At 42.6% G+C, this 26,764-nt stretch overlaps 1 protein-coding gene across 2 annotated transcripts in view; it reads right to left on the reverse strand.

Annotated features, from left to right (window-relative positions):
• MPP4 (membrane palmitoylated protein 4) overlaps window positions 1–26,764 on the reverse strand; it is a 59,795-nt gene that overhangs the window by 20,860 nt on the left and 12,171 nt on the right. For both annotated transcript variants that reach the window (XM_009182788.4, XM_009182786.4), the window contains exons 4-12: window positions 25,000–25,080; window positions 23,644–23,775; window positions 22,591–22,672; window positions 20,650–20,735; window positions 19,070–19,141; window positions 18,412–18,608; window positions 12,783–12,847; window positions 5,511–5,528; window positions 1,733–1,771 (exon numbers count right to left, since the gene is read on the reverse strand). In XM_009182788.4, coding sequence (XP_009181052.1) covers window positions 1,733–1,771; window positions 5,511–5,528; window positions 12,783–12,847; window positions 18,412–18,608; window positions 19,070–19,141; window positions 20,650–20,735; window positions 22,591–22,672; window positions 23,644–23,775; window positions 25,000–25,080 — 772 coding nt within the window. The remainder of the gene's footprint in view (window positions 1–1,732; window positions 1,772–5,510; window positions 5,529–12,782; window positions 12,848–18,411; window positions 18,609–19,069; window positions 19,142–20,649; window positions 20,736–22,590; window positions 22,673–23,643; window positions 23,776–24,999; window positions 25,081–26,764) is intronic.

Here is a 26,764-nt window from a genome sequence, read left to right on the forward strand (position 1 = left end):
AACTTCCTCATTAGTTAAAACAACTCTTGTTAGCATTTTAAAGAAAGATTAAGGATTAAGAAACATACATGGAGGGCAATTTGAAATATATGGCAACATTGCCAATGGATGCATCCTTGGATCAGGCAATGATGCATCTAAGGTATTCTCATGCATGTAAAATGATATATTTATAAAGCAATTCATTGTAGCACTGTTTATAATAGAAACAAATGGACATAACACAAATGCCTACAAATAAGTGATTGTATCAGTATGCAATAACCAGTAAGCTGTTAAAAAAAATAAAGACAAGGCTCTTTATGTGCTAAGAGAGAGTCACCTCCAAGATTTAGAATGTTAAGTTAGAAAAGCCAGGAACAGAACAGTGTGCATTTCATGCTATCAAAGGGTATGTGCATGTAGATTTAGAAAAAAAGATGGGGGTGATGAAGTGGGGAGGAGAAATATACACATCATTGCTTTTTTTTTTTTTTTTTTGAGATGAAGTCTCGCTCTGTCACCCAGGCTGGAGTGCAGTGGCACGATCTCTGCTCACTACAAGCTCCGCCTCCTGGGTTCACACCACTCTCCTGCCTCAGCCTCCCGAGTAGCTGGGACTACAGGTGCCCGCCACCATGCCCAACTAATTTTTTTTGTATATTTTTTAGTAGAGACAGGGTTTCACCGTGTTAGCCAGGATGGTCTCGATCTCCTGACCTCGTGATCCACCCACCTCGGCCTCCCAAAGTGCTGGAATTACAGGCATGAGCCACCATGCCGGACCACATCATTGCTTTTTTGTGCACAGAATATGTGTGGGGTGATACTGAAGAAACTATTAACATTTATTGCCCCAAGAAAGAAAAATGAGTAGGAGAACATGGAAAGGGAGGAACTTCTTACTGAATATACCTTTGTAGTTATTAAATTTTGAACTATGTGAATTATTACCTAATAAAAATATAATGAAAATTGTAGAAAGGAAATGAATATTACTGCAAGTTTTAAAAAAAAGTATACTTGGTAAAATAAACATAATGTCAGCAGTATTCTGCAGTTGTTCTGGAAAATATATGTGAATCATTGAAATGCCCACTGTTTCAAAATTTTATATTGTTCTTTCACTTCTAAGAACTAGACTAGCCTATAAAGCAAAGACAGATTCACCTATCAGGCTAAGGTTCTCCAACTGGTCTCCTAACAAAATCCTAGTGATTCTTAAGCCGGTCTTATTTCTGCCACTAAATTTGAAAAATCTTTTCCCAATTTACAACAAAATTAAAGAATAGAAATGTAAAAAACTTTCATGCATGGCTTCTCATTTTGGAACCTACTACTATTTATCTATACTAGAATCCACCAGAAGATGGCATCAAACTTAATAATAAAATATATATTGCTCTTTAAAAATTTGATACTGCAATATTTTATGTTATTTCACAAAGAGCAGAGGTTTCCAAGTGTTCTACCATCTGATATGCTGAGTGTTACTAAGTGTTCCTGAGATCATTTACAAAGCGCTGCTTTCTAGAACATTTTCTAGTAGATCAATGGGAACCTGGAGACATTACCACAGCTTCTCCTTCCAACGGCCAGAACTACAGAAGAAAGATGGGGGTGGAGGGTCATTTTACACATTTCTCCCAGAGGAAAGGCCCATGGCCCCTTTGGACACCTCTGCTTCAGATAATCTATAATTGACATGCTTCATATTTCTTCTAACAGCAAAGCAATCAAGAGAAAATGTTACCTGCTTCCACACATTTCTCATCAATCTTCATGTCATCTTCTATAAAAGAGTACAGAAAGGGAGAAACAGAATTTAAAATGTGTCTGCATTAAAAACAAAATTCCATGGCCAGGCATGGTGGCTCACGCCTGTAATCCCAGCACTTTGGGAGGCCGAGGCGGGTGGATCACCTGAGGTCAGGAGTTCGAGACCAGCCTGACCAACATGGTGAAACCCTGTCTCTACTAAAAATATAAAAATTAGTCGGGTGTGGTAGCACACACCTATAATCCCAGCTACTTGGGAGGCTGAGGCAGGAGAATCGTTTGAACCCAGGAGGCGGAGGTTGCAGTGAGTCGAGATAACGCCATTGCACTCCAGCTTGGGCAAAAAGAGCAAAACTCTGTCTAAAAAATAAATAAATAAATAAGTAAATAAAAATTAAAAATTCCCTACATATGTCAATAAAACTCATAAAATAAAAATAAAAAACTATGTATGTCAATAAAACTCCATCCACCTTATGATAAATTTACTTTTAGAGCTATTGCTTACTTGGAGAGATAAAAAGGGCTCTCCTGTATTAAATGAAAATGTATGATGTGGGAGGCTATATAATATAAAAATGGTGAAAAATTAAAAACCATAGGCTTTTGAATGCTGCACAAATTAGTTGATCTCTAAGCCACTGTTCTTCATCTGCAAATGCGGAGAGTAATAGTACCTACCATATAGGCTAGGATTGAGAAAACGCATGAAAAGCTCAGGCATATGCTAAGTACTCAATAAATGTGAATTCTCTTTACCTTTAGCTGAAGTATATATAAAAGAATAAAGGAATATAACTTTAAAAACTACTTATCCTAATTCTCAAAACTCTCTACAGCACAATCTAAACCCAGCTTGGAAGGTTGTCGTCCGCTTCTTTCCTTCACGCATCTTACGCTACCATTAGAGTGGACATCACGGCCTTTGCTACCCTGTTCCCTGTGCCTGTCATGCTTCTAGGTCCATCTCAAGCACTGATTAGAATGAATACCCCCTTGCAGAGCATTTTCTTCCTACCACCTTGAACTGTCGGCTACTGCACATCTATTGTACATCTATAACCATTCGGGGGTTTGCCTTCTTTGTTCTCCTAGACAGCTTCTTGAAGACAGGGGCTGTCTCACTAGTTTTTACAGACTCTTACTACAGTATTTTGCACATAGTGGGCAAATGATAAATTATTTCTTAAATTGAGTTTTCTTTTAAATATCAAAATAGTTTATTTGAATATAGGTTCTGAATTTTTTTTTCTTTCAGCACTTTACATCTTGTTTCTAGCAGTGCCCATCACATCCCAGGTGCTCAACAAATACTGATTTAATAAATGAGGCTAATACAGGTTCCAAAAGTACATAGTCTGTAAAAGTGTAGTCCAAAGTACAGTCTGTAGAATAAGCTACAATATAAAGTAACGCTTATCACCACCCCTTAAAAACTACATCATTCATTAATGTTTTTAAATGAAATATGAAAAATTTTATGAAATAACACTGTCTCGTACAGTTAGGGACACAGATAAACAAGTGACATGGTTTAGATTTCCCGCACTGTCATTTGTTTACTTGTATTCATTTAGAGATTATTTTCCTAATTAATTAAATTTAATTTCCTAATTAAATAATTAGATTGTTATTAGCCATCCATAACAACTAGCCATCCATAACAACAGTGAGTTCATTAGTTCCCAGGACATAATAAAGTTGTTTTTCTTTAGGGCAAACAAAGACTACAATTTTCACTTTTATTTTACAGAGGAAGGTACAAAAACCAGGCATGATTATCCAGTAACAGCACAAGAAGCTCTGACTTTTCTGACGCTTGACTCTGATAAGTGTCAAGTGGCCCTAAGATAGGGCCACTGACTTTTGTTCTCCTCAAATCAATAATTCCACATTATCAGCTAGGATAATGTACTGAATTGTGTTCCCCAAAATATTCATATGTTGAAGCCCTTGCCTTCAGTATGGCTGTATTTAGAGATAGGGCCTTTAAGGAGGTAATTAAGGTTAAATGAGGTAATATGTCTAGGGTCTTAAATTGATAGAACTGGTGGCCTTATAAGAAGAAGAAAACATACCAGATCAATCGACCTCCCTGTCTCTCTCTTCTTTTTTTTTTTCCTCTCTCTCTCTCCCTGTGTCCCCCACCACTATCTCTCTTCTCTCTCTCTCCCTCTCCCTCTCCTCTCTCTCTCTCTCCCTCTCCCTCTCTCTGTCTCCCTCTCCCTCTCCCTCTCCCTCTCTCTCTAAGGATGCACAGAGGCAACACCAAATGAGCACACAGCAAGAAGGTGGCTGTCTGCAAGCCAGGAAGAGAGGCCTCACCAGAAACCAACCCTGCTGGAATCTTAATCTTAGACTTCCAGCCTCTGAAACTGTAAGAACATAAATATCTGTTGTTTAAGCCACTTAGTCTGTGGTATCTTGTTATGGAAGCTCAAGCTAAGACCGTGGCCTTATCACCCACCAATACCATAGAGTTCCCAGCTCCCCTCTCCCACCAAGGGCTATGCCCAGGCTCCCTTCCACAACTCTTAACATGCAGTCTATAACGTGACCCTGAGTAGACAAACCAGAAGCAGGCAACCTGGACTTGCCCCTCTTTCCCTCTCCTTCTGCTCTCGCCTTCCTGTGTCATACACCTTTTTTTGTTTTGGGGGGACACAGATTGGAGCCTTGTTCCCATAGATTAGCCTTCAAAAGTCATTCTGCAGTTCTCTGGTTTCCCTTTCCAAATTCAAGGATGAACTGTGGATGGTGGCTAAGAGGACACCTCTTCTTTTTTTTTTTTTTTTGAGACGGAGTCTGGCTCTGTCGCCCAGGCTGGAGTGCAGTGGTCGGATCTCAGCTCACTGCAAGCTCCGCCTCCCGGGTTCACGCCATTCTCCTGCCTCAGCTTCCCGAGTAGCTGGGACTACAGGCGCCCGCCACCTCGCCCGGCTAGTTTTTTGTATTTTTTAGTAGAGACGGGGTTTCACCGTGTTAGCCAGGATGGTCTCGATCTCCTGACCTAGTGATCCACCCGTCTCGGCCTCCCAAAGTGCTGGGATTACAGGCTTGAGCCACCGCGCCCGGCCGGACACCTCTTCTTTCCCCTCTCTGGAAGCAGACAGCATCTTGCTTTGGGGTGTGTGTGTGTGTGTGTGTGTGTGTGTGTGTGTGTGTGTGTGAGAGAGAGAGAGAGAGAGCACCATCAAAATGAGTCATCCAGATGGTTGGGCATGGAGAAGGGGAAAGGCTGGTAACTGAAGGTCCCATTTGTTCCCTAATGCAGGGCCTTTTAGACAGATGGAATCTTGAATCCAGATTACACTGTTTGCAACTACTGACAACTGTTCTTACCTTCTCTGGATGTCAATCTTTTCATCCATAAGATGGGAATAATAATAATAATTTCACTATGGTGTTATTGTTAGGTTAGGTAACGTGTATAAAGCAGTTGAAACAAAACATCTCATCAGTTTCACAGCTTTTATTGAGTTCTTGCCATATGCTATGCTAAACTCTGGAGCTGCATATAAATGTTACTTCTCTTTTCTTTATTCCTCTCAGTATTAGGACAATTATACTTTGCATGCATATCTTTGAATGACATATGTTTATAAATTAAGGTATTAATAACTATCACACTACTAGGTATATAGGAAGAGCTTAATAAATAGCTGAATGGAATTAAAGTGAATTTTTTAAACTACAAGAAATTTCTAAAAGATGTTGGAAATAAGAGTTTTTTCCTAAATACTATTTCTTACCTTCTTCCATAGAAATTGCTGGGTACAAGCAAATGATTGAAGCAGGGGGGAAAAAAAGAACACAATATCTGTACAATAGTTTCTCAGATTAATTTACAATAAGAAATGTAATGTGCAAAAATTATTGTAATTAGTATTCTGGGTTTATTCTCTAGAAATTCAGGGAAGATTTAGTAACAAAATGATAAATGAATACCTTATAAAACCGATATATTTGTGAGCCTTGTTGGAAATGGGAATCTACTTGCTTCTGGTAAATCCCACCCTCTTTCACCCCAGCTAGTTCTACAAGGGTAGTATTCTATGAATTTCTGAATTAACATGCTTAGTTCAGCATATTTTAGGAACCCAAATTTTCAGTGGAAGGAAGGAAAGAAGACAGAGAGATGGAGGGAGGAAGGAAGGGAGGGAAAGCAAGAGGGAAGACAATTGTAAGTGCAGCTTTAGTCAATAACTTTTTAATAATCATCTACAAACTAACATCAATAACACTTCATTAATAAAATTGCCTATATCTTAGGACTCAGTAGCCTGCCCCTAATATTTTTTTGGGGGGAGGAAGGTATGATAAGACTTAAGCAGAGCAGAAATGTACAAAGTAATATTAATTGTAGGATCATCTGTAATAGTTGAAAATAAATGATCTTTTTAGTAGTTTAAAAAATAATCATGTCTATCGGAAACATTCCCTGAGAGAGGGGACCCTTTAAGTCAGTGGCTCCAAACCTGAGGCTCGTGGACCTAGAGATTTGTGAGGATAATAATAGAGTATTGCAAACTATTTTCAGCATGGACTTGTAGAAAGTCTAATACAAATCACACAGAGCACATAACCAAATTAAATGGCAACTAGAGGTTATACTACAGGTAATTATCAGATGCTGATTAGAAACTGTAATTAGCATTTTCATGTGCCTTTGATAAATGAAAGTTTGGTTTTAAAAAAAAACTTTTTCAAAACATGGAAGAAGTAACTAAAATATCACTATGAAGATTGTGTCATGAAAAATGTTTCTGATAAGATGTTAAGTGAAGTGGCTGGCAAGATGGCTGAATAGGAATAGCTCTGGTCTGCAGCTCCCAGTGAGATGAATGCAGAAGGCAGGTGATTTCTGCATTTCCAACTGAGGTACCTGGCTCATCTCACTGGGACTGGCTAGACAGTGGGTGCAGCCCACGAAGGGCAAACCAAAGCAGGGTGGAGCGTTGCCTCACCCAGGAAGCACAAGGGGTTGGGGGACTCCCTCCCCTAGCCGTGGAAAGCTGTAAGAGACTGTAAGGGACTGGGACGCCAGCCCAGATATTACCCTTTTCCCACGTTCTTCACAACCCACAGACTAGGACATTCCCTCGGGTGCTTACACCAGCAGGGCCATGGGTTTCAAGCACAAAACTGGGCAGCCGTTTGGGCAGACACCAAGCTAGATGCAGGAGTTTTTGTTTGTTTGTTTTTCATACCCCAGTGGCGCCTGGAATACCAGCAAGACAGAACGGTTTGCTCCCCTGGAAAAGCGGCTGAAGCCAGGGAGCTCAGCGGATCCCACCCCCATGGAGTCCAGCAAACTAAGATCCACTAGCTTGAAATTCTCGCTGCCAGCACAGCAGACTGAAGTTGAACTGGGACACCCCAGCTTGGTGGGGAAAGGGGTGACCACCATTACTGAGGCTTGGGTCGGCGATTTTCCTCTCACAATGTAAACAAAGCCACTGGGAAGTTTGAACTGGGTGGAGCCCTCTACAGCACCCCAAAGCCACTGTAGCCAGACTGCCTCTCTAGATTCCTCCTCTCTGGGCAGGGCATCTCTGAAAGAAAGGCAGCAGCCCCAGTCAGGGACTTATAGACAAAACTCCCATCTCCCTGGGACAGTCACCTGGGGGAAGGGGTGGCTGTGGGTGCAGTTTCACCAGACTTAAAAGTTCCTGCCTGCCGGCTCTGAAGAGAGGAGCAGATCTCCCAGCACAGTGCTCAAGCTCTGCTAAGGGACAGACTGCTTCCACAAGTGGGTCCCTGGCCCCTGTGCCTCCTGACTGGAAGACACCTCCCAGCAGGGCTTGACAGACACCTCATACAGGAGAGCTCCAGCTGGCATCTGGCAGGTGCCCCTCTGGGACGAAGCTTCCCAAGGAAGGAGCAGGCAGCAATCTTTGCTGTCCTGCAGCCTCCACTAGTGATACCCAGGCAAACAGGAACTGGAGTGGACCTCCAGCAAACTCTAGCAGACCTGCAGCACAGAGGCCTATTTTGAAGGAAAACTAACAAACAGAAATAGCATCAACATCAACAAAAAGGATGTCCATTCAGAGGCCCCATTTGAAGGTCACCAACATCAAAGACCAAAGGTAGATAAATCCATGAAGATGAGGAAAAAACAGTGAAAAAAGGCTGAAAATTCCAAAAACCAGAATGCCTCTTCTCCTCCAAAGGATCACAACTCCTTGCCAACAAGGGAGCAAAACCGAATGGAGAAAGACTTTGACGAATTGACAGAAGTAGGCTTCAGAAGGTGGGTAATAACAAACTCTTCTGAGCTAAACAAGCATGTTCTAACCTAATGCAAGGAAGCTAAGAACCTTGAAAAAGGGTTAGAGGAATTGCTAACTAGAATAACCAGTTTAGAGAGGAACATAAATGACCTGATGGAGCTGAAAAACACAGCCCAAGAACTTCATGAAGCATACACAAGTATCAATAGCCAAATCAATCAAGCAGAAGAAACAATATCAGAGATTGAAGATCAACTTAATGAAATAAAGCATGAAGACAAGATTAGAGAAAAAAGAATGAAAAGGAATGAACAAAGCCTCCAAAAAATATGGGACTATGTGAAAAGACCAAACCTACATTTGATTGGTGTACCTGAAAGTGACAGGGAGAATGGAACCAAGTTGGAAAACATTCTTCAGGATATTATCCAGGAGAACTTCCCCAGCCTAGCAAGACAGGCCAACATTCAAATTCAGGAAACACAGAGAACACTACAAAGATACTCCTTGAGAAGAGCAACCCCTAAACACTAAATCTTCAGATTCACCAAGGTTGAAATGAAGGAAAAAACGTTAAGGGCGGCCAGAGAGAAAGGTTGGGTTACCCACAAAGGGAAGCCCATCAGACTAACAGTGGATTTCTCGCAGAAACCCTACAAGCCAGAAGAGAGTGGGGGCCAATATTCAACATTCTCAAAGAAAAGAATTTTCAACCCAGAATTTCATATCCAGTCAAACTAAGCTTCACAAGTGAAGGAGAAATAAAATCCTTTACAGACAAGCAAATGCGGAGAGATTTTGTCACTACCAGGCCTGCCTTACCAGAGCTCCTGAAGGAAGCACTAAATATGGAGAGGAAAAACCAGTACCAGCCACTGCAAAAACTACCAAATTATAAAGACCATTGACACTATGAGGAAACTGCATGAACTAACAGGCAAAATAACCAGCTAGCATCATAATGACAGGATCAAATTCACACATAACAATATTCACCTTAAATGTAAATGGGCTAAATACCCAATTAAAAGACACAGACTGGCAAATTGGATAAAAAGTCAGGACCCATCAGTGTGCTGTATTCAGGAGACCCATCTCATGTGCAAAGACACACATGTGCTCAAAATAAAGCGATGGAGGAAAATTTACCAAGCAAATGGAAAGCAAAAAAAAGCAGGGGTTCCAATCCTAGTCTCTGATAAAACAGACTTTAAACTAACAAAGATCAAAAAAGACAAAGAAGGGCATTACATAATGGTAAAGGGATCAACACAACAAGAAGAGCTAACTATTCTAAATATATATACACCCAATAGAGGAGCACCCAGATTCATAAAGCAAGTTCTTAGAGACCTACAAAGAGACATAGACTCTCAAGCAATAATAGGGGGAGACTTTAACAACCCACTGTCAATATTAGACAGATCAATGAGACAGAAAATTAGCAAGGATATTCAGGACTTGAACTCAGCTCTGGACCAAGTGGACCCAATTGACACCTACAGAATTCTACACCCCAGATCAACAGAATATACATTCTTCTCAGCACCACATCACACTTATTCTAAAGCTGACCACCAACTGGAAGTAAAACATTCCTCAGCAAATGCAAAAGAACAGAAATCATAACAAACAGTCTCTCAGACCACAGTGCAATCAAATTAGACCTCTGGATTCAGAAACTCACTCAAAACTATACAACCACATGGAAACTGAACAACCTGCTCCTGAATGACTACTGGGTAAATAACGAAATTAAGGCAGAAATAAATAAGTTTTTTGAAAGCAATGAGAACAAAGACATAATGTACAGAATCACTGGAAAACAGCTAAAGCAGTGTTTAGAGGGAAATTTAGAGCACTAAATCCCTACAGGAGAAAGCAAGAAAGATCTAAAATCAAAACCCTAACATCACAATTAAAAGAACTAGAGAAGCAAGAGCAAACAAATTCAAAAAGCTAGCAGAGGACCAGAAATAACTAAGATCAGAGCAGAACTGAAGGAGATAGAGACACAAAAAATCCTTCAAAAAAATCATGAATTCAGGAAGCTGGATTTTTGAAAAGATTAAGAAAATAGACCACTAGCCAGGTTAATAAAGAAGAAAAGAGAGAAGAATCAAATAGATACAATAAAAAGTGGTAAAGGGGATATCACCACTGATCCCACAGAAATACAAACTACCATGAGAGAATACTATAAACACCTCTACACAAATAAACTAGAAAATCTAGAAGAAATGGGTAAATTCCTGGACACACACACCCTCCCAAGACTAAACCAGGAAGAAGTTGAATCCCTGAATAGACCAATAACAAGTTCTGAAATTGAGGCAGTAATTAATAGCCTGCCAACCAAAAAAATCCCAGGACCAAATGGAGCTTGTACCATTCCTTCTGAAACTATTCCAAACAATGGAAAAAGAGGGACTCCTCCCTCACTCATTTTATGAGACCAGCATCATCCTGAATACCAAAAGCTGGCAGAGACACAACAAAAAAAGAAAATTTCAGGCCAATATCCCTGATGAACATCGATGGGAAAATCCTCAATAAAATACTGGCAAACCAAATCCAGGAGCACAGCAAAAAGCTTATCCACCACAATCAAGTTGGCTTCATCCCTGGGATGCAAGGCTGGTTCAACATATGCAAATCAATAAATGTAATCCATGACATAAACAGAACCCATGACAAAAATCACACGATTATCTCAATACATGCAGAAAAGGCCTTTGATAAAATTCAACATCCCCTCATGCTAAAAACTCTCAATAAACTAGGTATTGATGGAATGTATCTCAAAATAATAAGAGCTATTTATGATAAACCCACAGTCAGTATCATACTGAATGGGCATGGATGAAGCTCGAAACCACAATTCCCAGCAAACTAATACAGGAACAGAAAACCAAACACCACATGTTCTCACTCATAAGTGGGAGTTGAACTATGAGAACACATGGACACAGGGAGGGGAACATCACACACTGGGGCCGGTTGGCGGGTGGGGACTAAGGGGAGGGATAGCATTAGGAGAAATACCTAATGTAGATGATGAGTTAATGGGTGCAGCAAACCACCATGGCACATGTATACCTATGTAACAAACCTGCACGTTCTGCACATGTATCCCAGAACTTAAAGTATAATTAAAAAAGAAAAAAAGATGTTAAGTTTAAAAAAAAAAAAAGTGCTATTGCAGCTATTACTGTAACCATGTAAAATATGTATTCACTGCTGGAAGTTAATATGAAAATATTGTCATTGAAAAGGCATGTTTTCTTCTGTCAAAAACTGCCTTTATAGTTGTCCTCATATCTTTTCAATAAGAAAATAAAAGGAAAAGTAATTTTTGGCTTGGAGAAGGGATACATAATAAAGTGGATGAGGCTTGCCATGGGTAGATCTGTGATGTTGGTACTTTTTGTGCCCTTCCAGTCTCCTCTCTTTGCCTCCCCTCCCTCTTTCTGGTGCCCAGTTCCCTCCCTTAACCCCTTTCCAGGGCCCACCTGAGGGCCATTTCAGAAGGGCCTTGCTCAGTAGGCTTAGCTGGCCTCTGTCAAGCCACAGCACCTTTAATCAAGCATTTGCCACCATGGAGCCTTTACTCACCACTCCCCAACTGCTTCAATAATAATGTCTAGCAATCAAACTGCAATCATTAAGTAACAATTCCATCCCATATTTATTCACCAAAGGCATGCACAATTGTTAATCAGTGCTTCTGTACAGTGTGAAGATTAAGTCCTCTAAGTTGATAGAACCCAAATGAAGGTATATGTGTAGCTATGCAGCCTTGCTTGCAGTCATATATAATGCACATATGAGCTGCGGAGATCTTGGAGGGCCTCAATTTGGGGAGGAATGTCTTCAGGTGTCACCAAGATAAAAACATATGCATTTTCATTAACTGAAAACTCTTCTAAATCCAAAGAACGAATGTCAATGGTAGGACTTCAGAGAGCTGGCTGCCAGGGAGACTATCTGGGAGCAGTGGGGACATTTAGAGATCTCCTGGTCAGGAAGCCAGTCCTGGGAGGGAGGAAGCAGGCTCCCTCAGGATGCACATGCTGGGTCTAAGGTAGCCACATACTGAAATTGCCTTTGCAAAAATTACATCAGTGACAAAATTATGGCAGTGGGGGAGATCCAACATAGCCCAAGCTCCTCTTGCTTTTAGCTTTCAAGCTGCCTTCATTCCAGGGTTAGCTTTGGGAGACATTTTATTTATAGTTTAAATGATAATAGGCCTTCCCCTAAAACTCAGCCACCTTTATAAAGCTAATGAGAGACCCTCAGGTTAGTGGGAGGAGCCTGAATTCTGCTAAGGTGAATTCTGCATATCATAAGATATGCAATTTCCCCAATAATTCTTGCAAATAACATCACTATTGTAGAACCTAAGATTGGCCTTTTGTGACATCTTTTTAGGTTTTTTCATGTCTGACACCTGTGGCTCCATCTGGACCCACCAACCAATGGCTTCTGTGGCTCCACCCAGAAGCAACTCAGTGCAAGAGGACAGCTTCAACTCCCTATGATTTCATCTCTGATCCAACCAATCAGCAGCAAGTGCCCATTGAATAGCCACCCCACTCCCTCCCCAAACTACCTTTGAGCAACCCCTAATCTAGGGGCCTTCAAGGAGATTGATTTAAATAACAACTCCATCTCCCACGTGGCATGGCCAGCCTCATATCAATTAGACTCTTTCTTTACTGCAATGCCATGGTCTTCATTTGTGCAGCAAACAGGGAGAACCTGTCGGGCAGTTGCAATACTCACATAAGGTTGACTTGAGGCAGGTGTGAGGCTGGTATGGCTGAGACCACCAGAATTCCCGTTGCTTCCTATGGGGGTGGGGAACCGTGAGACAAAAAACAAACAAAAAACAAAAAGCCAACCCCAGTTAACTGAGGTGAAACAGACCCAGAACAATGACAAACAGAATGTTTCTTAGAATTCTGCTGCCTTCACCCAAGTGAAAAGGGTGATCACTTCTCCAAATGCATTGTCAAATAAATTTTCCAAACATATAGGCTCTCTCATCTCTTTTTCTGCCTCACAGGGTCTTTTCAGAACAACAAATACTTAGAGTGACAATCTCGCCCATGATCACAAGTTTGCACATGGAGTTTCGGTAAATGACCCGTGTTAAGCTGCCTCTCAGGCATGTTAGCCTGTCTCTGCAGTCTCCTTTGAATTCTCATGACATGTTCAGGTTTCCCTCCCAGGCTGTTACAGGCTCTCTACAGTTTCTTTAGATGACTCTGCTCCTTTCTTGATCTCTAGAATCACCCCTGGGCTCGAGGGCAAGGCTTCACCTTTTCTTGGCACCTGAAACCTCTGTTGACTTGTTCCTCCTCCCTTGAGTCCCCCAGCAATTCCTTTGGGCAGGTTTTCCTTGCCTTGCCTACTTCAAAGCAACTTTCTAAGCAAAGTTGTTCCTTCTTTATTCAACACTGTGAAGTTTGGAGCAAGAGAAGACTTTGAAGACACTGTTCTTTGTATTCCCGGAACCGCAGCATCACCTTTCCCTGGGAGCTTGTGAGACCTGCAGAATCTCAGGCCCCACCCCAAGCCTTCCAAATTAGAATCTCCATTTTAATAAGAGCCCAGGTAAGTCATATGCATGCTAAAGGCAAGAAGCTCTAATTTAATCTCTCAAACTTTGGAATACATCTGAGGTGTTTGTTAAAATGTAGATAATCTGGGCCTCCCAGATCTCCTGCCTCCGATTCTCTGAAGATAAGGCCAGGGCATCTGCGTGTTTAAATCAAACTCTCCATGTGATTCTAATTCACAAGAGAGTTTATGAAGGGCCAATTTAGCCACTGTCCTCACTTTAGAAATGAGGAAACTGATCCAGGGAAGTCAAGCAATGTGGCGGAGGTTGAACAATTAGCAGCAGGAGGCATCTATCCTATAATCTACAAAGTGATGGACTGGGATTCAACAGACCTGGGTTCCAGGCGTGCTTCCCCTCCACAGGATCTTGGACAAATCTCCTAACATCTGAAACTTAGTTCCCCACTTATGAAATGGGGCTCAGTGCATTTGAGGCATTGTGAGGACTAAATGATACATGAAACCTTACTGTAAACTCAATTAGCATGGACATGCAGGGCATTCATTAATTAATTCATTAATTATTTGAAGAGATAACACATACACACAGTAAAAATCTTAACAGTATAAAAAAGTAGGCCGGGCGTGGTGGCTCATGCCTGTAATCCCAGCACTTTGGGAGGCCGAGGTCGGCAGATCACCTGAGGTCAGGAGTTCGAGACCAGCCTGACCAACATGGTGAAACCTCGTCTCTACTAAAAATACAAAAATTAGCCAGGCGTGGTGGTGCGCACCTGTAGTCTCAGCTACTCTGGAGGCTGAGGCAGGGAAATCGCCTGAACCCAAGAGGCCGAGGCTGCAGTGAGCTGCAATCACGGCATTGCAGTTCAGCCTGGTGACAGAGCAAGACTCCATTTCAAAAAAAAAAAAAAAAAAGTAAGGCTTCTTCCCTTCCTTCTGCTCAGTTTCTTGTGCATTCTTCCAGAAATATTCTCTGCATAATTAAGGTACTTTAATTCACAGCACATGCAGGCCAGAGCCAAGATTCTTGATTCCGAGTTAGGTGATGAACTCTTTAATATTGTGTTTCCTGTTTTTTAACCTTCTGTACCTTTCCTTGGCTACTTCATGGTTAATTACCGGATAGTCTGATCTCTCTCTATCTCTGTCTCTGTGTCTCTCATTCTCTGTCAGCTTCCTCTCTAGGCTTTACCCTTGCCTTTCTCCTCTGGGAGTTCCCGGTTTTTTATTCTTACAAAATGATATCCTAACATCTTCACATGTTCCCTCTGGTGGAAACTCCAGCAGAATGGGGCCTCTCACCGGAAAGTCATGTCCACTAGCCAAAAATATTTGCTACTCTGGTACAAAGCATCAACTCTAACTCCCCCAATTTGCAATATAGTCATTCCAAACTCCTTTAGATGGGTATTATTTTCCACCAATATGCCCTTTTTGGAGAAGCCTTCCTCTTCACTCTTTTACTGTTTTCTAAAATCAGATATAAATTTTCTACCTGTTGAAAGTAAAAACAAACAAACAAGCAAAACAAAAACAACCCCCCCAGCTACTTGCATTCAAATCTGTCACTCTTATAAAGAGCATAAAAAATATTTTATGCGCTCATTCATTATTCTTAAGCACAATGCTGCTCTTCATACCACTTACCCTGAGCACCTGAGGTGCTTGGTGAAGATGCAGATTCCTGGCTCAGTCCATATCTATTGAATCAGGGAAGGGAGGGCAGAGCCAGGGAATCTGTATTTTACAAAATACCCAGCTCATTTTTACTCACAGCAAAGTTGGAGAAATGGGAAGGGAGAAAAATTGTTTGTAGATATCAAAGACCCCATTTATTGAGGCTCAGAGATACTGACTTCTCAAAAGCCACATCAGCCTCTGCTTCTTACAGGCCTCTTGTGCAGATGCGGCAGTGGATTTAATCTCAATACCCTCCTCCAGTCCTCCAATGTGCCTCCTGGTTTTCTGAATGAGATTCAGGAGAACCCGAGGTGCCTTCCATCATTCTGTCCCCAACAAGACATTTGCGTAGACTCTGCTATTGACATATTGCTTCTAAATGAAATTGTTTAATTTCTTATTTTAATATTAGGTTTTCATGTGGCAATGACTAAAAGCAGCATAAGAACTTCCTATCATCCTTTATTTGTGTGTGCTCCCCCAATAAACCCATAATTGGGTTTTGTGTGCTCCTTGCAAGACCCCTGCTGGTCCCCCCTCACCACTTTCTGACCTGAAACCATGAGGACTAATCTCATTAGGCCTTTATCCCTGTTCATGTCCTTCAGCCCCCAAGCTCAGGTCACCCCTTATCCCCTGTGCTTTAATCCCTGTAAGACCCCTGCCAGCCACCCACGCTCTCTGGAACTCACAGCAAATCTTCAGCAAACTCTCTTAGATCTCCGCCTCTTCCTTGAGCCCTTTCTTCTTGCTCTAACTGCAGCCTAGCTCTCCCTGCAGTCTGCTTCCCTTGCACCCTTCAAGAGGGGGATGTTTCCTCTCCCACTCCCAGTGCAGTGCTGGTGAAATAGCTCTGGGGGATGGGAGCCCTGACTCGGAGCCTCTGCTGATTTCTGCAGTGTTGATGCTCTCATGGTGGCTGATTTCAAGCTACCACCCCGTCTTCACCGAATGTGGGTGTGTGAGGAGATGGCTCAGATGGCTCCAGCACATCCCTGTGTATAGCCTTCCTTCCACTGGGCCTGGAGGTGGGGGTGTGTCCTTGCTTCTCACTGCCATTTCCAGATTATTCTTCCTTTTCCTAGGAGCCCCCAGCTTTGAATATCATCCCACTACTTTTCTGGTAGCCATCACCAGCTCGCTCCTGCTCGCTCTTAGGTCTCAACACTGTTCTGTCACAGTTCTCAATGATTTTATCACACATACAAATGTCCCTTTCAGCACGCTGGCCTAGTGGGTGCTTGATCTCCTCTTTTCCAATAACCTTTCACTCATTCAACCTCAGCCACCTCCTCCCATTGTTATACCCAAGACCTCATCAGTACCGACAACAACAATCTCTCCTTAATTTTAACTTCCAGTATCCCTTTCTCCTACTAACACCTCCCATCTTCCCAGCCCCAATACACTGTTGACCTCATAAAGACCTGGAATCCATTGATCTTACTTCCTTCTCACCAATCCTCACGTGTTTCATTTCCTCAACTCCCTCTTAAGCAGCTTACATGTCACACTCCATCCTTATCATCTGTCTCTTGGCCCCCTCTTGATTTGCTGCTAAATCCAACCCTCCGTCTAATCTGGACCCGCACCCCAGAAGCACTTCAGATGTGTGACCTTTAACTTAAGAGGGCCCTGAATGCTGATCACACTGTGTTTACCTAATCTGTTTGTCTCCAACTTGCATGGAAACTTTTCAAGCTTTCTATTCTCTCCTTCCCAATGCCTCCTTCCCCACCCTGCTCTCTGCTTATGGTTCCTCATTTCACTGAGAAAATAACAGTTAGGAGAGAACTTCCACAAGCGCCTGCCATATGCTGCATGCTCAGCTGTGCCCCATACTCTGCCTTCCCTTGTGGTACCATTTCTAAGGATGAGCTGTTTATGATCCCAGGGCAGGCCAAGCCCTCTTCTTGATACTAAAGCATATCTCCTTCTGCCCGCTCAAAGACATCGACAACAGCAATTCTCTTCTCCTTCTCCCATATCATCAAAATGTTCCCCTGGTGGATGACTCCCATTACTTACAGCATCTAAACATTTTGCTCACACCACTCCACTCTCCCCTCTGGCTATTTCTCCGTTGTTCTGCTCTGCTTTATCCCAAAATGTCTCAAAGAGTTTCCCACGCTCATCCATTTCTTCAAATCCCACTCTAATGAGGATTTTGGCCCCACTTCTCCACTGAAATTGCTCTTATTAAGATCACTAATGACTGTCATACTGCTAAATCCAATGGTCAATTCTCAGCCTTCTTAGCAGAAGGTGCTATAGCTGATGAGGACCCCATACAGTCTTGATTTTCATTCTGCCTCACTGGTCATTCCTTCCCAATATCCTTTACTGGTTCCATTTTTCTTTCCTGATCTCTTAACAGTGGCTGAGCCTGGGACTGCTGCTTCTTTCTATTTGTACGCCCTCCCTTGGTAGCTCATCAAACCTCAGTAATATAAGGTGAGGGTGGTAGGTGGAAATTTAGTAACTGAGGTCTCAACTGAGCCTTGAAAGATGAATCCTTTTTTGTCTTAGTCTGTGCAGTTTTCTATAACAAAGTACAGTAAACTGGGTCACTTATAAACAACAGAAATGTATTTGCTCATAGTTCTGGAAGCTGGGACATCCAAGATCGAGGAGCTAGTGGATGCAGTGTCTGGGGAGGGCCCACTCCGTGACTCATAAATGGCGGCTTTTAGCTGTGTCCTCCCAGGGTGGAAGGGGCAAATAAGCTCCCTCAGGCCTCTTTTATAAGGGTACTAATCCCATTCATGAGGGCAGAGTGCTCATGACCTAACCACCTGCTGAAGGCCCCGCCTCTTAATACTATTGCACTGGGGATTAGGTCTCAACATATGAATTTTGGAGGGGACACAAACATTCAGGCCATAGCACTTTTTAAGTTTAATTTAGTTTCCCAAGACTTTTCCCTGTTTTCTAGCTGATATGATTATTCTCGTCTCCTTCATATTTAAGATGCTTAGTATTTATCAATAAGTTGACATTTGGATATATAAACCAGTGTGTGTGTGTGCTCATTCATCTGCTTGTCCCTCTTTATCTCATCTTAACTGTGGTAACAGAAGCCCAAGAAAAACATTTTGTTTCCTTATGGTTCAGCCCTGAGTACAGGAGTGCTGACGTTCCTTACCTCTTCAGAAGGTGGTTAGAAGGGACAAGCCCAGCGCAGGTAGCAGGGTCTGAGATTTTTCGGGCCTGCCACCAGAGGGCATCATTCTGGTCCACAATCTGGAGGATGTCCCCCTTCTGGAAAGGCAATCCAGCGTCCATGCAGGGGATGTCAGGATCCTCCTGGGGCCAGTACTCAGTCATGGCACGAACATACACCTGATGGCAGGTGCATAATGATGCTATCAGAACGTGCCTAATGGTGCCATCTGAAGAACCCTTGCCCATGGGCCATCATGACTTAAAACCATTTCTCCCACTCCTTGACCTGCTACTCCTATCTTTCCTCTCCACCCTCACCAAAAAAGAGAATTTGCCTCCTGAGCCTAAGTACCATGATAAAAAGCATCTTTGGGAACAGAATCTCTTAGCTTAGAGAAGTTCAAGCTCAAATGTTCACAATTTTTGATGTTGCTTCTTGACTTCTTAGTATCCCATCTCCTTATACTGTACTCATTTACTCATTTTGCTTCTTGGGCCATCAGTATTGAAAAATACCCAACACAGTCTTGAGCCCAGGTCCAACACAGTACAAAGGATAGGATTATTATGCATCATATTTAGTTGCTGTTACTTGGGGATTTACTGTGTGTGAGATTGAAGACTCAGTAAATTCTTACCATTTTCTGGTTATTCACAGGAGGGTCAGAGACTGGAACCACCTTGAACATGATTGTGCCTCGAGACATGGCCTGGAAAATGAGAGAGGAGAAAGGATGGCAATCGTGGAGCTAGCAGGGTTACTGGGGCTCGGTAGACAGAGTTACAGTGCAATGTATCCAGGTCTCATGGTGACATCCCCCAAGAGCCTTTCTCAAGGGCTCTGCAGCTGTCACCATCCAGAAATGGAAATTAGGAAGCAAATTACCCCTAAATCTGCCCTGCTGTGGGGTTCTGGGGTCACTGGTCTGTTAAAAGCCACACTGAGGTGGCCTCTTCCAGGGACCCTCCCACCCCACACTGAAACAGAAACACCCCACCTATCAAGGTCTTCCTCACACAGGCCTTAGGGAGAGACAGGATCTCCATCTGAATTTCCCTCCTTATGTCCTTACTCAGTAAATATTTCCTGAATGCCTGTTTCTACACCAGATACCCCAGTCTGATGGGGAAGAAGAGGGGCTCCTAAGTTTTCTGGGAGAACTGACAACTTTCCAAACTCATGGTGGAAATAGGGAGCTCTCAGACTGGGGGAAGGAAGAATTCCTGTTACATGCACTGCGACGGGCATTAAACATATAGAGATTAAGACCCTGTTTGTACTCAGGAATTTCATAATCCCACTGTCCTGGGCAACATCACAGCTGGCACCAGGGGGTAGAAGCCATGCATATCTGTGATTTCTAGTACTTCAAGCTTCCTTTGCAGCACCTTCTACACCACACAGAATCTTGCAGTAGTGTCTTACAAAGGATTTACGTGCTTGTCTCATAGCACCACTCCTCACCTCACTCTCTAAGCCACTGCTATGAAATCCTGGCAGGAACCCAGTTTGAGAACCATTGATCTATCCAGTATATTGTATAGTAATCAACCTAGTCCCCACACCTGGGATGTGCATGGGGGGAGGTGGGAGGGGCATGCTGCTATGACTGTTAACAGCTGAACTGCGATTCAGGGAATGGTTTGAAGGGCAGGAATAGGAACCCGAGGGAGAGCAAATGCTCATGAATCAGGTTATCAATCCTTAGCTCCAACCACAAGAACAGTGGCGGGTCACCAAGGATGTCCCTTCCCTGTATGCTGCTGTCTGGTGACTCTTTTATTCTCCCAAAGCTGCCCTCCAGGAAGATGTTAAACATTTCAGCTGTAGAAAAGTGTTAGTGGGGGAAGGAGTGGTTTGCTCAGGTTCAGACTCTCCTACAAAGTCTCACTCTGTCCACCCCAGGCTCAGTTTCCAATGGAGCAAACCAGGTGATGAGGGAGCTGGGCTGGGGGCCCTGGCAGTCTTCCCGTGGCTGAAGAAGGAAGGAGCAACTTGGGAAGGGGAGTTTTCCAGCCAGGACCAGAACTTCTCAGGGTAGAGGAGGGAGGTCAGTAAGTGACATGGGTGACAGACAAGGTCTGGGAGCCTGGAGGGAGAAAGCTGCCAAGAGAACTCAAGTCCCCGGTACATCCCAGTGCACACACACAGGCTTGATGGGCCCAGTTCAGCCTTGGCATTTATACAAATCATTAACAAAAAAGCAAAAAGATTTACCAGAATATGGATCACTTGTTCAGGGTCCAGTCCCTCAACTGAAACTCCATTCACTTCTACCAGTTTGTCTCCAGCATAGAGCAACCCTAGGCAGACAGTAACACAAAACAAAGAAAGATACAAAGAAGTAGGATAAAAATAGCAGTAGCTACCTCAATAGTTATTTAACAAACTCACTAATCCAAGCATGCTCTAAAAGTGTTTAATATGAAATAATAATAGAAAAGAAAACTGGTTATTCCAGCTTACGTCACCCCCAGAAATGTGTGAGCAGTCCATTTTTCTACCTTGTCACAAATACTTGGCATTGACTGATGGTAATACTTTTATTTTTGCTAGTCTGATGTTGTAAAATGGAACCAGAACACTGGTAAGAAAATAGCACTAAAAACAAAGATGTCAGGGTCGTAAGTCAACGACAAAAAGAAAATGGGGTAGGTATTCTTCAAAAGGGAAAATGTGGAGAAACTTGGGGTTTAAGTTAAGATCTGAGAAATGTGAGGTAAAACAGTGGAGTTGTCAGACAGTTGAGAGAAGAAGCAGAATGATGTCACAGAACAGAAACCAAGGATGATAAAAAAAATTCAAGAAAGGTGTCAACAGCATCAGATGTGGTCAAGAACTGGAAATAAAACTGAGGAGGGGCCAGGTGTGGTGGCTCATGCATATAATCCTAGCACTTTGGGAGGTCAAGGTGGGTGGACCACTTGAGGCCAGAGGTTCGAGACCAGCCTTGCCAACATGACGACCCCCTGTCTCTACTAAAAATACAAAAAAAATTAGCTGGGGTGGTGGTATACGCCTGTAATCCCAGCTACTTTGGAGGCTGAGGCAGGAGAATTGCTTGAACCTGGGAGGCAGAGGTTGCAATGAGCTGTGATTGCCCCACTACACTCCAGCCTAGGTGATAGAGTGAGACTGTCTCTCTCTCTCTCTCTCTCTCTCTCTCACACACACACACACACACACACACACACACACAAAACTGAGGAGGAAGGAAGGGCCAATGGACTTAGCAACTAGGAAATCCTTGGTATTTACAATGAGAATGTTGAAGTATAAAGCATGTGCCAGGTTTTAGGGCTTCGGGGTAGCAAGGATGTATAGAATCACTCATTTAAGAAACACAACAGTAGCCAGGTGTGGTGGCTCATGCCTGTAATCCCAACGCTCTCTCTGGGAGGCCAAGGCAGGAGGATTGTTTGAGCCCAGGAGGTTGACACCAGCCTGGGCAACCTAGTGAGACCCTATCTCAACAAAAAATAGAAAAATTGGCTGGGCATGGTAGTGTGCACCAGTGGTCCCAGTTACTGGGGGGCTGAGGTGGAAGGATTGCTCAAGCCCAGGAGGCTGAGGCTGCAGTGAGTCATGATCACACCACTGCACTCCAACCTGAGTGAGAATGAGACCGTGTCTAAAAAAAAAAAAAAGAAAGAAAAAAAAGTTTAAAGAAGGACAGCAGTGAAAGGATGAAAACCTGGTTAACTGGTAGAAAGTGTGAGCAAAAGGCATTTCAAGATGGGAAAGAGCTATGCCTTTCTGAAAGTAGAAGGACAGAGTGCAGAGGAAAAGGTGGGAATATAGAGCCAGGCAGATCTGTATTTGAATCCTGACTCAAACGGTGTAATTTTGAGCAAGTTAGTTTCGTAATCTCTTTGAGCCTCAGTTTCCTCATCTATACAATGGCATAATACTTACCTTTGAGGTTGCCATGAGAATGGCTTTAATGTGGTACCTAGAATGCGAAGGACTCAGTGAAGGAGCAGAGTAAGATTCTTTGGAATATTTGTTTCTTCTTTCTTTACTGCTTCTATCCAAGCAACGGAACTCACTAAAGCCCTGAACCAAGTTAAGAAAGAGGGATTTCTCTGGAAAGAAGCCTAAACAGTCAAGGGTTTCCCGTTTTTCTGGTAGCACTGGATCCCGGCTGCTCCAGCTTACCACTCCTCTCCGCCAGCCCGCCGTGGATGACCCTGGCCACCAAGATGTCTCCTGTTATCTCGTGGCGCTTGATGGTGGCTCCCTGAAGAGAGAATAGACACGATCCCTCTGTTACCTAACATGACCATTTCTCAGGTGGCTTCCCTCAATCAGTGCACTCTGGTCTTTCAAACGAGGTTATTCATGCCAACCAGGACAGAGGGGCTAGCCCTGTGGCCTGGCAGTCACAGCATGCCATCACAAAGGAAAGGCCATTCAACTTTGGCTTCCAGCAGTCTCATTCCAACCACATAAACATAAAAGAATATTTAGACTATTCCAAAGATACAGAAACCTCCCACGATTAAAACCTAATTAAAACCTCTTAGAAAATCAAATGAATGCCTTCCTTAGATTCTCATTATTATAGGAGGAGACAGGCAAATGCATTGGAATTGAGTAAAATACACGCATAGATCAGAAAGCCAAATTTTTTTTCTTTTGAGACAGAGTCTTGCTCTGTTGCCCAGGCTGGAGCAGAGTGGCACAATCTCGGCTCACTGCAAGCTCTGCCTCCCAGGTTCACGCCATTCTCCTGCCTCAGCCTCCCGAGTAGCTGGGACTACAGGCGCCCGCCACCACGCCCGGCTAATTTTTTGTATTTTTAGTAGAGACGGGGTTTTGCCGTGTTAGCCAGGATGGTCTCGATCTTCTGACCTCGTGATCCGCCCACCTCGGCCTCCCAAAGTGCTGGGATTACAGGCATGAGCCACCACGCCCAGCCCGAATATTAAAATAAAATATGTACGTCTTATTTCTCACAAAAATGTCTTATAAATCTCATCTTACTTTTCACAAAAGAAAAACACTACGCTGAAATCTTTCCTTAGAGAAAACACCATGACATGTAATATGTTTGAAACCACAGGCAAAACCTGTAGAGTTGACAGCTGTTATTATCACTGTATATGTGATCGCAGGGAAGACTACTGCCCAAGTAACCACTAGATATAATTTGGTTCCCAATTAACCTAAGCATATCCTAAATGGAAATATAAAAAATGATTTCCTTACCAGGGGCTGTTGGTTTTTCACCAAACAAACAATCCTCATTGCTTCCTCACTCTCAGGGATATTGTCTGGCAGCGGAGGGAGAAGGGGTTCAAAATCTTTCTGAGCTATCGTGTCATGGGCACTGAGCAAGGCCTGGGCACAGGGAAGGAAAAGGTGAGCAAATGTCACACATGGGCCAAGCCCCTCTAGAAGATAGTGACTCAATACTAAGACACAACAACAACAACAAACATCAATACAGACATGCCAGACACAGCGCGAAGCATTTTATATGAATTAATCCAATCCTCACAATAATTCTATGAGGCAGGTACATTAATTGTCCTCAATTTGCAGATAAGGAAATAAGGCACAGGGAGGTTAAGCAATGCACAATACACTCTTTTATTTCTGCTAAAATGTATTATGCCACGACATTCTTATTTCCTGGCAGCCCATGTAATCTGTGATGCCCCTGTGGAGTTTGAACTACAAAACAACTTTTATAGTATTTTCCCTAATTAAGGTAGAATGAAGGGCAGTAATCAAAATATCTTGCTGGTTTAATTTGTTAGTAACTCTCAAGCGCTCGTGGTACAGAATGAAAAGTTCATATGATCAAACTCTTTGATCATAAGCTATGATCAAAGAGTTTCTTTGACTAGCCCATTAGGTTAAATTCTTCATTTCACGGGGTGGGGAAGCTGTCACTTTGCCGCCCTGACTGAGATTGGTAGACAGAATTTAGTTGGAACTCAGAAAATTCTCTAAGTAGTGTGTGCCGTTGAGGATATTTGATGACTGGTGGTTGTGTTGTGAACTATAATTTTTGACTGATAAATTTCAGCACTCCAAATGCAGACATTCTCTTAAAGTTCTAATTTATTGATAAATTGGTCTCAAATCCCTAAGTACTAAGAGATAGGTTTCTGTTCTGCAATCAAATGTTCTTCATAAACCCTCTCACAGGGATAATCATCATTATACTGTATATTCTAAATACCTCCACACACATTATCTAAAACTTAAAATAGTCCCACTTTGGAAAGGAAGCATGAAGGTATTTCTCTAAAACTAGAATGTTCCCTGTTTGCTACCCAAGATTTTTAGATGGGCAATAGCTTTGTAGGGGAAACAAAGCACCATGGAAAGTTCTGGATGCCTCCTCATAAACACAGCAGGCTTGGCTGCATGATTGACAACACTGAGCTAGTCACATCTGAGTCCCACATATTTAAGTACAATCTGTTGGTCAGTCCCCATGTACAGTAATAGAACATTATTCAGAGAGAACATTTTCCATCACATATATTTCTCCTTCCCAACTTTGTCTATGTGCCAGATGGGGACGTCTTTTCTATTTTAGCGGGCACTTGCCTTAAAGTGTGGAGCCTGGAGCATTTGTCTCAGCTCTTGGATCTCAGGGGAAGTAGGGGTTTCATGTAATAACTCCACTACCTGGTTCATGGAAAAACATACATTATGAAATTTTTAAAAAAATCTTTATCACCTACGTAACCTCACCCTGGCTGGATAACATATATACTGACTAACATGATATTGACCTTTAAAAAGTTATTATTGGAGCCTTCTTTTTCATCTTTAAAGCCATCCATTAAAGCCTACCATCCTTCTTTATTCATTAAAATTTCTACTTTAATATAACAAATAGAATTCAAGATTTGAGATGGATCTAAACCCAACGCCCCAGTCCTGGCACATAGGCATGGAGGATGTACCAATTTGGTAACAGCATATGAACCAAGGCATTTTTCCTCTAGTGCCTCTAAAATATAATAGCTGTTTGCTGATGTCAATGCTTTGCAGGCTTATGAAGCTGTATGAGTTTCTCTAGGAACGTACCTGGGGAACTCAAAGAGCTTAATCCCATGGGATGCTCCATTCTTCAAATAGAAAATGGGAATCATAATTTCTCTTTTAGAGTATCAGTTGATTAGCAATTTTAATGCTTGTTACAATAAAAAGTGCTAAGCAGAAAACAATTCTGATCTCTCTGCTATGGTTTAGGCATAGACCTGCTTTCAGAGGACATAAGACCTTTCAAGACTTTAGTCAGCCCCATTACCTACAGTCAAATGAAAACAAGCAGTTTACAAAGGTTTACCTCCATTCACTGGGATTTCAACTGAATAAAATATTATATACGTGTTTTCCTGTGGACAACTGAGAACAATTTGAGTTGTTGATTACTGGAATTGAGAGTAGAAGTTTTTTCTTTCTTTTTTGCTGTTTCTTTTAGTATGGTTTGGGCAATAAATAATAAAATCGATTATATCTATTCATTCACTTGGCAAACATTTACTAACACTACTATGTGCTGGGTGCTGTTTTAGGTGTTGTGAAAACAGCAGCGACTGACAAAAATCTCCATTCTCATGGAGTTTACACTCTAGGGAGGAGACACAGATAACAAATGAAAATGTAAGTAAAATAGTTTTGTTTGATGGTGACAAGTGTTAAGAAGAAAAATAAACCAGGGAAGGTGGCTAGGGAGTGCTAGGAGGGGATGCAGTTTTAGACAGGTGACCAGGAAAAGCTTCACTGAGAAGGTGGCATTTGAGTGGAGACTGGAAGGAGATGAGGGACAAATCAGGTGGATACCTGGGCAAGAGCTTTGCTGACATAGGGAATGGCGAGTGCAAAGGGCCCCAGGCAGAAGCATGTCTGATGATTTTTTTTTTTTTTTTTTTTTTTTTGAGACACAGTCTCACTCTGTCACCCAGGCTGGAGTGCAGTGGTGTGATCTCAGCTCACTGCAACCTCCACCTCCTGGGTTCAAGCCATTCTCATGCCTCCCAAGTAGCTGGGATTACAGGCATGCACCACAACGTCCAGTTAATTTTTGTTGTTGTTGTTGTATTTTTAGGAGAGATGGGGTTTTGCTATGTTGGCCAGGCTGGTCTTGAACTCCTGGGCTCAAGTGATCTGCCTGCCTCAGGCTCCCAAAGTGCTGGGATTATAGGCATGAGCTACCGCACCTAGCCCGATGAATTTAAACAACAAGGAGTCAAGGTGGCTGGAGAAGAGTGAATGGGGAAAGCATTAAGTGTGAAGTCAAAGAGGTAAGAGCAGCTTGATAGTGTTTGGCTATGTAAGAACTTTGGTGTTTAGGCTAGGCATG

This window comes from Papio anubis, chromosome 10 (assembly GCF_008728515.1).
Source record: "Papio anubis isolate 15944 chromosome 10, Panubis1.0, whole genome shotgun sequence".
In the NCBI taxonomy this organism is placed as follows: domain Eukaryota; kingdom Metazoa; phylum Chordata; class Mammalia; order Primates; family Cercopithecidae; genus Papio; species Papio anubis.